The sequence below is a fragment of the Euprymna scolopes genome, chromosome 6, assembly GCF_053919585.1.
Source record: "Euprymna scolopes isolate OS-2025 chromosome 6, ASM5391958v1, whole genome shotgun sequence".
Classification (NCBI taxonomy): domain Eukaryota; kingdom Metazoa; phylum Mollusca; class Cephalopoda; order Sepiida; family Sepiolidae; genus Euprymna; species Euprymna scolopes.
Window position 1 is genome coordinate 151,822,600 of NC_136487.1, and position 12,526 is coordinate 151,835,125.

A 12,526-nucleotide genomic window follows, 5' to 3' on the forward strand; every position below is an offset into this window, starting at 1 on the left:
AGTGACCCCCTTGTTGAAAAACAAAACGATAGTATGCTAATATCAGAACACTACTCTTTCTCTTATTATTTATAAAAACGGTGATGTCCGATGAAATTTGCTATAACGTAACGGTTTTAGTGATTTCTGTGCATGTCCAGAATTCCCCTATATTAAAAAACAAAACAAAAATACAATATAGGTCTTATGGACGTACCTGTGATGAGAAGCAAGTATTATAGTCCAAAAATCATATAAATTGATCAGGTAGTTTTATTTTTAAATAAGAAAACCATTTTAAACGATTAATGGGAATTCATGAAAACCAAAATCTTAAAAGTTTGAATTATTGTTGAGTTATCTCTCTTGTTTATTTTTTTATATTAAAGAGCATTTTCAAAATAACTATGTGAGACAGTTGCTCCTCAGTTAGAAATAAAATCGATTTTCTTGCGTAAAAATAAAACTTGATCAATTTACGTGATTTTTGGAATATATTTTCTTTCCGTTACGGGTATGTATCATATAGATTTTTTTTGTTTATCTTCAAACTATGTCCCCCAATGTTGACAAAGGGTTTGCCCAGAGCTGTCATCTGCAAAATGGAACTAGTTTATTATTTTTTTTGCATGATTTTGTTTTTATTGTAATTTTACAATTAAATAAAATTAATGTAACATGTTTATTCAGCTTGAAAAACATACAGTGTTTACCGATGCATTGGAAAATTTAAAATGGCGACTCTCTCTTGAACACGGTAACTTTGGGAAAATGAGTTAAAAATAAAAAAAAACTATACAAAATACTGCTAGAAACTCGTTCAATCTGTTACCGTGACATATATTCGGTGGGGTTCTAACAGTATTTTGGATAGTTTCTTATTTTTAACTTATTTTCCCAAACTTACCGTGTTCAAGAGAGAGTCGGGCGCCATTTTAAATTTTCCAATACATCGGTAAACACTGTATGTTTTTCGAGCTGAATAAATATGTTACATTAAATAAAAACATTAAAATATTATCCAGTTAGATAGAAAAGTAACTTATCTTGCATTTGATAACATTTATTTGTTATATATTTGTTTTTTTGACAACTTTTTCGAATATATGTGTATAGTAAATATAAACCCAATGTGTCTTATATAAAAATAAATAATTTTTATAAATTTTTGTCCGTCAAATAATTTACGCCGCTGAAATACACATTTGCCAAAATAAGAATAAACTTGAAATCCAAGTTAAGCTCCAAGCTCTCCTCATTACTCACTACCAGAGCTGGGACTACCGATTGACATTCGGTAGATCGGTAGATCGGTACTACCGGCGGTAGATGTTTGCTACCGATACCGATCATTCGGTATTTTGAAAAAACTACCGAATACCAATACCGATTGTCAATCGGTAGATCGGTAGATTCAAAAAGCGAGCACGAGACATTTTTTGTTAAAACTTCAAAGAAGACGACGTCGGCATTGGCAAAATGAAATGGACAAGACAAGTCTCAATTAGTTCAAGTGCACTTATGGGAAGCAGTTAGCAGGAGATTCCAGGAATTTGACGTCATCACGCTTAGCCAATCACCGGCCGTTCTGAGGCCACCACGACCTACAAGCTAAATCACGTATTTATTTATTATTTAGTTTCTGTGTAGTTCGTTAGGTTAGGTTCCAGTTGTCATAAACATGAGGAAGTTCCTGACCACTAGCCCGGTCCCCAGCCCCAGAAGGCAGTCCCATACCCAGGAAGAGAGAACCATCAGCCGCAGCAGCCTCTCGGATGCCTCAATTATCAGGTAGTTAAAACTTAAATGATTTTTTTTTTTTTTATCTAAAATGATTTAATCTATACTTTAAAATAATTATAGTAATGCTTTATAAAGAAAAAAGAATAAATAAACGATTAATTCGGTGAGTCAAAAAACATATGTGCATGTATATGTGTGTGTATGTGATATATATATATATATATATATATATATATATATATATATATATATATATATATATATATATACGGCTCCTTGTAATTAAATCTCTCTCCCTCTCTTTTATATGTGTGTGTGTGCGTGTTTGTGAATCTAAAATCTTTTATCTTTTAAAAAAGGCCTTTTTTCAAAAGACGTTTTGTTGAAACTGTTAAATAGTTTTGTCTCTTGCTTTTCATAAGGCACTTTGTTAAATTTAAATTGAACAAAAAATAAATAAATAAAATAAAAGTCATTTTCTTTTTTATCAGAAAAGTTCTGATTGACAGTTTTTACTTTGTTAAAAAATTGAAATTTAACTAAAAATGTTAGTTATCCAGCCCACCACCTGGAGGACACCAGGAGCCTCTCCGTGGCATCTTCCATGTCCACCAGTAGCCTGGAAACCTTGGACAGCAGCAGCGTGGACATGATGAGCACCATCGGCGAAGAAACCTCCGACCACGAGGAGACCCAGGGAGGGGAACAGGCCTTGAACGGCGAGGAGGAACTAAAGGGCTCTCTTCAAGGCATTAAAGAGTAAGTTGGAATTTTTAAATTTGTTTTATCACTTTATAAGCTTTATCTTAATGCAACTGCGTTTAAGAAGTATTTAAGTTTTTAATTTCTTTAATCTTTATCTTTTCTGTTTCAGTTTCTTCAAGTTTTACAAGCTGCTGAGCTCCCAGAAGGGCAGTAAGTTAAACAATAAGATGTTGCACAAGGGGATGGCCAGCTGCTGCAAGTGCCCCCAGAAAATAAGGTTCGACAGCGAGTCGAGGGGAAACCTTAAAAAGCATTTCAAAACAAAGCACCCCTCCATGCTGTCGTCTCTGGATGAAGCCATGTCCTTCAACCGGTTTAAGCCGACGAACAGGGTAGAGAAGACCATTCGCCAGATCACACCGAGGGAGGCGACGGAGAGGCCCACGAAGCTGTCGCAGGAGATGGCCCAGCAGGCGTACGTGGTCTGGTTCGCGGAGGGCCTCAAGCCCCTCTGTGACACCGAGGACGAGGCCACGAGGACCTTCTTGAACTTCCTCAAGCCAGAGTTCAAGATGCCGTGCAGAAAGACCCTCACCAAGCGGCTCAACAAGTACGCTGTTCAGGTAAAAAAAAAATTTAACTATTAAAATTTAAACTAGGTAGTTGAAAGTAAGCTTAACTTTAAAAATGATTTTATTTTTTTTAAAACTATTAACATATTATTTATTAACTTAAAGCTTTTTTAAAGTTACATTTAAGGGGTTTTTTTTTGTTTTAACTTCGTTAAGTTTTAATTTAATAATTTATAACTAAAAGCAAAACTTTTTTTATTTTTTAAAGAGTATTCTATCAAGTCTAATTTCCTTGGCAGGTCAAGGATGAGGTCAGGGCCACCCTGCAGGACGTCGACCTTGTAGCCACCACCGCCGACTCCTGGACATCCCACAGGAGGGCCTTTCTCGGCTTCACGGCGCACTGGATCGACCCCATCACTTTGGAGAGGAAGGCAGCAACTCTTGTGTGCAGGGAGCTGATGAAGAAGCAGACGGGACGATTTCTGGCAAGGAACTTGTCTGACATCTTCGCGGAGTTCGACATCAGCAACAAGATCACCCACTGCACCACCGACAATGGGCGCAACTACGTGGCAGCCTTCGAACACTTTGCCGCCGACACCACCACCAGGCCAGAGTTGACAGAGAAACAGCTCGAGGAGCAGACCGACGAGGCGATCGTCAACAGTGAGGTCGTCGACGTCTCAGACATGCTGCGCAACAGGGGGGGATGATGAGTCACAGCTTCCGCAACATTTTAAATGCAATGCTCACACTCTCAACCTGTTGGCCACGACAGACGTGGCAAAGGTGCCTGAGTGGAACACTGGGTCCAGGGCTGTCTTTAGGAGGCCTGGGACCAAGGCCCAGGCCCTGTGGAACCTGCAGAATAGGTCCTCTGTCTACGCAAATAAAATAAAGGAGGCTCTGGGTGGCAGAAGGCTCATCACCCCTGTAGCTACAAGGTGGAGCAGCTACTTCAACTCCATGAAAGCCCTCATGGAGCTTGTGCTGGAGAAGCAGGATGCCAAGGTTGCCATCAACCACATCCTCGCCGACCAGGGCTCTGCCGGCTTCGATCTGAAGGATGCCGAGATCATCAAGGAATACGTGGATGTAATGGAGCCTGTCGCCACCTGCCTAGACAGGATGCAGTCAGACAGGTGGGCCTACATGGGCAACCTCCTGCCCGACTTGATGCTCCTCAAAAAGAAGCTCCAGCAGCAGCAGAGCCGCAACCTCAAACACGCCAAGAAGCTTGTGGACTACCTCCTCAACCAGGATAACCTCACTAATAGCTTTGCCAACAGGTAAGATAAAATCCCCTGTAAAAACATAAAATTTTAAAAACTTGTAAAAAATTCTTAGCATTTTTAATTTTATCTTTTATTCAAAACTAAAATTTAAATAAAAAATATAATTAAGTTGTTTAGATAAAACTTTAAAGAAATGATTGATTTTAAAGAACTTTTATAAATAAAAACTTATATGTGCTTTTTTTTTATTAGATTTGGTCACCTGTTCACGGAGGAGAACCTGCTGATGGCCACCGCCACCCACCCAGCTCACACTCTTCAGGCCATCTACCGCCTTGCGGAGCAGGACTACCCCACCATCAAGGAGAGGCTTGTTAGGGAGTTGGTCGACATCATCAGTCCAACCCCTACGCTGGAGGCTGCTGCTGATCAGGGTTGCTCGGATCAGTACTTCTGCTATGATGACCTCTATGGGCCTTCGACTTTCACCACCCCAGCCAACAACTCTACGCTGGAGGTCATCAACTGGGTCAGGGCCAGGGACCACGTCGTCAGGAAGGAGCAGTTTCCTGTCGGCCACCGCGATGCCTGGGTGAAGTTGTTTATCAAATACAACACCTCCTTGCCCAGTTCCACTGCCGCTGAGAGGTTGTTCAGCACCGCTGGCAACATCCTCCACCCCAAGAGGTCCTCCCTGACTGCAAACAACTTTGAGCAGTTGGTAATTTTAAAGGGCAATAGCAAGAGATTTAAGAGCTTCCTCAAGAAGGACCTCAAGGAAAGTCCTGACACCGACCTGGAGTAGGAGGCTCAAGACGACTTCATTTTTTTGTGTTGGGAAGAAATTTATTTTGTGATTTATTTTGTAAAATTTAATAAAATGTTTAAAAATTAATAAATAATACTGTATTGTCGAGTTTGTTTAAATTTAACGTTTTTTTTTAGTTTTATGTTTATTTTTTGAGTGAGAAATCCATTTATTAAATAAGTTATGATGGATTTTAACAGCATTGGGGGAAATGCCATTATTGAAATAGAGGGACTTTTTTTTTTTTTAATCAAAATGAAATACTACAAAGTCTGAAAATCTAATCTCCAAAACCAGTATGTAGTTCAAAATTATTTGAACCAAATGAAGGGGGAAGCGTATGTAGAAAAAAAAAAGGGGGGGGGTAAAAAGAATTAAATTAATGAAGATATCTTTCGGCCGATACTTTTCAATTTTAACATCGGCAGGTTTAAAAGATTAAAAAAAAATATATCGAAGTCGAAAGACCAGAATTAACGAATGAGGGGGGGGCGTTAATTCTGGTCTTTAGAAAGATATCTTCGTTAATTTAATTCTTTTTACCCCCCCCCCCCCCCCGTTTTTTTTCTTCATATGTTTCCCCCTTCATTTGGTTCCAATAATCTTGAACTACATACAGGTTTTGGAGATTAGATTTTCAGACTTTGTAGTATTTCTTTTGGATTAAAAAAAAAAAAAAAGTTCCTCTATTTCAATAATGGCATTTCCCCCAGTGCTGTTAAAATCCATCATAACATTTTGTACCCATAAAAATCTTTTTAAATAAGTTATGTATTTTTAAACTTAAAAATTGTATTAAAGGTACTAATTTACTTCTATTCTTAAATTAACCTAAGTAACAGAGAAATAACTTAAAAAGTGCGTTATGGGCCTTTAAAAGCATTTTTTATTATATAGAGAGCTTTTTTAATCTACCGATACCGATCTACCGAATACCGATACTGGCGGTAGATTTCTGAAAATCTACCGATCTACCGATACCGATTGGACACGGCTCGCTACCGAATACCGATACCGGCGGTAGATTTTTTCTACCGAATCCCAGCTCTGATATATATGTATGTATATATATGTTATAAATAAAAAACTATACAAAATACTATTAAAAACCCGCCGAATATATGTCAACCTATGTCACGGTAACATATATTGAGCGAGTTTTTAACAGTATTTTATCCGGTTTTTTATTTATAACATCTTTTCACACATTTACCGTGTTAAAGAGAGAATAAGACGCCATCTTGAATGTTCCAATACATCGGTAAACACTGTATGGTTTTCGAGCTGAATAAACATGTTACATTGAATAAAAATACGAAAAATATATCCAGTTTGGTAGAAAAGTAACTTATCTTGCCTTTGATAACATTTATTTGTTATATATTTGTTTTTTGACAACTTTTTCGAATCTATGTGTACAGTAATACAAACCCAAAAAATCTAAGAAAAAAGTCCATTCAAACAGCACATTTGCACTCGCATTCCTCAATGCGTTTAGTTTGAAAAAAATCGTGGAGTACACATGGACCTGTTTTAAGTTTAGTATTCCCAAGATTAGATGGTAGCTTTAACCCTAGTGAAAAAAACAAGTCATTTTGGGTTGAACAGCTGTCTGTCTGTAATTGATAGTCTGGGAAACTTCTTCAATAAATGTATCAGTCAGTATCATTGAAAACATGCTAAAGAGCGTTGGCACCAGGCCACAGCCCCATTTAACTTTGCTGCTGGCTGGGAAATCATTAGAAGTCTCTTTTCGTCTATGACATGACCCATCATCCCATCATGAAATTGTCTGACGGTTGAGACCAATTTATAAGGACATCCGAATTCGGCCATGATCTTGTACAGTTCTGCCCGGCTTGTAATGTCAAATGCTGATTAAGTGATTAAGCAGCAAGCTTGCAAGAATTTCACCAGTTGGGAAGAGATTCATTAGGAGATTGATGTATTTTACATATGTATCACAAAAGTTTTTGATTCTTTTTAGAATCATCACCAGGTAAAAAAATAAGCAAAAGCAAATAAACAAAAAAACAAAAAAAAAACAAAAAAAACCAGAAAACTTGCACCATGTCAATTATACCGCGCCCTTTCTGGAAAATTTAAGTGCTTTATTAAATGATTGAGAAGCAGGCTCACAAGAATTTTACTGGCTGGGAAAAGAGATTCATTATCTAATTCATGTATGTTCCATATGTATCATAAACCTTTTCGATTCTTCATAGAGTCATCATCATATGAAAAAGCAAAAAAAAAAAAAAAAACAGCTGGAAAAAGGAGAATTTCAAAAGATAGCCGAGAAACGTTCATGTGAAGTCAGATCCCTAAATAAATTCCTGTAGAACATATTAATAAATAATAATTGTTGAAAAAAAAAATTGGAGAAAAATTCTATTTTATTTTAAGACATCTGTAAATATTAAAATCTGATTTTTATAAATGAATGCTTGTTAGATTATTATTAGACTTGGATATTGTTTAGGAGAGATGGAGAAAAATTATAGATTGTTTATGCCATCTGTAGCTATAAAAGTATGCTTTTAAAAATAAATTCTTTTGGTTTCTAGTTTTTTTTTCACTGAACCTATCTTCAATCAAACAAGTGTCATTTGTTAGTGGAGAACCCAGCTTTCCTTCACACAAGGGTAAAGTTTGACAAAGTAGTGACCGAATTTGCACATTTGTTGAAAAAGTTCCACATGAGTTACAAGTTGTTTCACCACGTTTCGGCCAACTTATCCTCTGGCCTTCTTCAGGTAGTCAACCGTGGTGGGATAGGAATACAGCGTCTTGTAACTGTGTCCCCAGCAATTTCTGCCTTCCAAGTAAATGTTTCAATTTCGATTCTATCTGATGGCTCGCATGTCTTGTTAACTTTTGAAATCATTACTATTGTGTACAATATAAAACACCAATAGAGAGTTGGCTCTGTAATAATAAATACAAAATCTGCATAAATTCAAATATATTTAAGCATTTTGATGACTGGGCAAGATCGGGCGCCCTGCTAGTAAAAGATAAAACGAACTTAGTAACAACTTTCAGCCGAGCAGCAATTAGTCATACATAAATAGTAAAACCGTACATTTAGGGGACGACGTATTACAAATAACACAAACTAAAATTTGTTTTAAATGTTATGTAGTGAATTCACTACTTTATGGAAATTCTTAAGCAAAAACTAATTAAATATTTTGCATGTTTTTTTTAACAAATCTTGAAAATTTTAAGATAGTAGATAAATATTTTTTTTTTTTCACATTAAGTTTTCCGAAAATTGATGAACAAGAAATGGCTGATAATTTTAATTCTTAAGTAAAAAACAAAAACTAAATCTCTTGCATGTTCTGCACAAGTATTGGAAATTTAAGATGCTTGATAAAATTGTTTGCCTTGTTAAAAAAGTCAATTTAAAAACAAAGTTTCATTTTTTAAAGTTAAGTTTCGAAAATTGATGGACAAGAAATGGGTGATCATTTTATATATGATCTATATAGGAAAGTGATCCCCACTTTAAAATCTAGAATATTGGCTTAAAAATAAAAGTTCAAATTGGTGACGGTTATAAAGTGGGGATCAGTCTACATTACATTCATATAAGAAGCTGATGCCTCTAAAGTATAGTTGAAGAAAACAAAAACAGAATTCTTTAGCAAAAGGATCAGTAATTGTACAAAGGAAATGTAATTCGAAAATACAAATCGTAGTGGGAATAACCACCATCCGAAATTTAAATTAATAAAAAATTATTAATTTCTAACTTTTCACTAGAGAAGTTTCGTTTCGGTTAATTGAATTGTTTTCATAACCAGTAACTACAATGTTACACTATTTTCTTTAAAGAAAAAAAAAATTACGACCCACAAATTTTTGTATAGATTGACCCCTTCCATGAGATTCTACATTTTTTAGCCGATAATTTTATTTTAGAATGTAAAATTTATGATTATTTTCAAGTGCTTTTAAAAAGTCAATTACCAGGTTAAAAAACGAAAATGGACTTATGTCAATAAAGAAGAGACAATGCGAATCCAAATTAACCGAAACAAAATTGTTCCAACCAAAAAGCTCTATAACACGTTTAAATTCACTTAATTTCTGTTTATTTTTAGTCAGCCGTTTAAATCGTTCCTAATAACTAAAAATAAAGTACTATATAATAACCCTCCGAAATTTTATCTTGATTAAGCTACTCAATAGTTCCAGGTCATCATATAAAGAATTTTTCCCCATCTCCCAACGAATTTTATTTATAAAATATACTAAGACAAAAATAATCTTTAAATATGCCAGGTCAGAGTGAATGTGGTATTTTGGTGATTAAAACTAGTTTAGAGAATAGACAAATAGTATGAGAGGATGACAACTGAGCCCCCATCCAACTACACTTTTTGGCCTTGCACCACATCCGATTAAAAAAAACTCAAATTTTATAAATTATAGATAAACAAAATTTAACATTCCTGAAATAAACACATCATCAAAACATTTGATAAAAAAACCCCAAAAAACAACTCAGACATTTTAAATCGTTCTTAACTATAAAAAAAATTTTTTGACTTTATCATTCCAGAAATAAAAACGACATAATCAAATTACTCCCCCAACAAAAGGGTAAAAATCAACAAGAAGATTTGTAAAAAATATATTTTATTATTTTAAAAATCAGAAAAAAAATATAGAGAAAATGATAATGTTAGAAAATGGCCGTCGAGTTCTTAAAATGGATTCAAAACAGTCTTGTTTCCGACAATAATTTCACGCAGGCTGAAGAAATAATGGTCCAACTTGTCATGAAGCTGTCTGACATAAAAATATATCAGCAATGTGTACGGAATTTTAAAAATCAGAAAAAAAATATAGAGAAAGTGATAATGTTAGAAAGAAATGAATTACCAACGTTTCGATTAATATTCAGTTTTTGAGGTATGAAATCTGTAATTTACCATGTTCCTCGAATCGTTATTTGCAGTCAATTGATGGTTGGAGGTGGAAATGTTCAAAAGATGGATTCTGTTGTTCAATACGAAAAAACTTTGTTGAGCAAAACAAACTTTCCTTGTGAACAATTATCTTTATAATTTATACAAAAAAAAAAATTGGATATTGTTGACCAAGGATAAAAGTATATCAGCAATGTGTACGGAATGTGATGACGTATGGAAGTGAAATTTGGACAGTAAGGGTTGAGGATATGTGTTGCATGGAGAGAAATAACATGAGAGTGATAAGATGGATGTGTAATATGAGCCTAAAAAGACGGGCTTAGTTCGGATGATTGCAGAAGATTAATTTAGACAATATAGGAAGATGATATGGTTATGGAATGGAGAGTTTTGGGGTTGGATGTAGAACAGTTGGAGAAATAAGTTCATGGTGGTCGGGTATAAGCCCCCACAATCTAAGGAGTCGAGACTCCCCACAAGGGCTCTTTATTATTGCGCCACAAATATAAAGTAATGTCTCAACATGAAATGAGATTCAACGTTGCCATAGCAACAGAGGTAAAGGATGTAAGCAACTCAAGTGTGCAACAATATGAAGTCTTCTAGATGTCTTGGCACTTCATCATATGAAAATATATTTTTGCTGACTACGTTTGCAGCCAAGCATTGCAAAGTCGTGTGTTTTACTGGTTGTGGCAAAATCTTGCGTTTTTTTAAAGAACATGAAAGGCAAAACTCTTCATCGATCGAGGCATCGAAAAGAAATCCCTGCGATAAGAAATATTCAATAATTGCTTTTTGGTGATAGTCTACATTATCGAGCACATAATGAACAGGTGTAAAACGACGTCGATTCCGGCAGTTGACTTCAGCCTCACACAACAGCAACAGTTTGTAGAGCTCCAGTGAATAATTTTCCTTGGTACAAAAATGCAATAGTGTGTTATTATCAGACCCGCGTAAATCAAGTTGCACAATTTTCTCTATACTTTCTTTTAACACCGACATATTTCCTTGGCTTTTCCTTAAAAAGGCCTCAATAATCTTGGCGATGTTACTGAAAACATAATCGATTTTCTCCGCTACCAAATATCTTTTTGTGTTGTTCATATTTTTAAATCGAGCAGCTATGCCCTCAACATGATGGCAATAGGATTTTAACAACTCTCGGCCGTGATTTTCCAAACAGTTGTAGAAATCGTTGTGCATCAATCTATTTAAATATGTATAAAGATCACTGATGGTCCGCAAATTAATGAAAAATAAATCATCACTGGCTAATGCAAATGTTTCCAAGATAAACGAAAACAGTTTTAAGGCGTTTGTAACGTCATCGACTGAATTCATGCTGGATGCAAGGGCCTGCAAAAGGTAAGGATTACACAAGTCATAACATATTTCTAAAGTGATTAACACATTTTGATCAAGCGGGGCAAAAAAATTTAAAATCGGTTGAAATTTAGATTGTCCGGCGATTTGATGTTCTACTGAAAATACTGGAATAGAGTATATTCCTTGTATTTCGGTATATGGATTCAAAAATATTTGGATATAGTTATTCCAATATATTTGTGCATAATCAAAATTTTTGCTCAGTAGAGCATTGTAGATTTGAAATTTGTAAAATCTAGCGAATAACCGTATGATGTTTGTACCATACGATTTTAATAAGTTCACTACGCTTCGAGATGACTGGACGTTGTAGCATTTTTCTAACAGGATCATGTCGTTTAACTTAGCTCTATGAGCTAGCAAACTCTCAATACAATCGAAATTTTCCATTTCAACAGCCACCATCAAGGCCGTCCTTCCATAAATATTGATGACTTCTGGGTCAGCACCGTTGATTAACAGATACTTGCAAATTGTTGGAAATCGCAGTGATGCCATTAGCGGAGTAATCTGTTCCACATTAGCAACAAGATTAACTTGAGCGCCATTTTTGAAAAGATACTCGACCATTTCCATATTGCCCGTCATACAAGCAAAGTATAATGGCGAGAACCCTTTTGGGTCGAGTTTGTTTACATCCGATCCGTTCTCTACAAGTATTTGCACAATGTTTAAAAATCCATTCTCTGCAGCTATGCAGAGACAGGAACCCGTTTCCATCACGTTTACATTGCAAGCTTCAATCAGAAATTTTACTAAATACGACTGACCATTTTCGACAGCCAATAAGAACAGGGATTTCTTCTTCTTCATCTTCTTGGAGATGATCAAACGCCGTTCTTCAGGAGAAAAGTTTTCAAGAATAGGCTTGATTTCCCACCATCTTTCATCATCTATGAATCTTTCAAGTTTTCTTGCAACAATAAACTCCATCTTGAGTTCTGAAAGAGAAAAAGAAGAGAAATAAATAGAAACACGTGGAAAAAAAGGTTCTCATGTAACTGTTGTATCCCTGATTAGTCTTTCACTTTTTCTCTTTCACATGTGCCTATTCCGAATTCGCAGCTGTGGACCAAGATCAGTGAACTTTTCCTTTTTTTTTTTTAATTCAATTTTCACCCCAACCCCAAACAAGGCACAGTG

The 12,526-nt window shown here is 35.5% G+C and overlaps 3 protein-coding genes across 3 annotated transcripts; 2 read left to right on the forward strand and 1 right to left on the reverse strand.

Annotated features, from left to right (window-relative positions):
• Nucleotides 1-770: 770 nt before the first annotated feature.
• Nucleotides 771-3,715, forward strand: LOC145278051 (E3 SUMO-protein ligase ZBED1-like). Its single transcript, XM_080130278.1, has 4 exons — nt 771-1,770; nt 2,275-2,481; nt 2,597-3,050; nt 3,299-3,715. Exons 1-4 carry the CDS (start codon nt 1,661-1,663, stop codon nt 3,713-3,715), a joined length of 1,188 nt encoding a protein of 395 aa, XP_079986404.1. The 5' UTR covers nt 771-1,660.
• LOC145278052 (uncharacterized) lies at nt 3,714-5,141 on the forward strand. Its single transcript, XM_080130279.1, has 2 exons — nt 3,714-4,291; nt 4,490-5,141. Exons 1-2 carry the CDS (start codon nt 3,969-3,971, stop codon nt 5,040-5,042), a joined length of 876 nt encoding a protein of 291 aa, XP_079986405.1. The 5' UTR covers nt 3,714-3,968; the 3' UTR covers nt 5,043-5,141.
• Nucleotides 5,142-9,678: 4,537 nt separating this feature from the next.
• On the reverse strand, nt 9,679-12,318 carry LOC145278346 (uncharacterized). Its single transcript, XM_080130638.1, has one exon. The coding sequence runs from the start codon at nt 12,314-12,316 to the stop codon at nt 10,568-10,570; it is 1,749 nt and encodes a 582-aa protein (XP_079986764.1). The 5' UTR covers nt 12,317-12,318; the 3' UTR covers nt 9,679-10,567.
• Nucleotides 12,319-12,526: the final 208 nt, after the last annotated feature.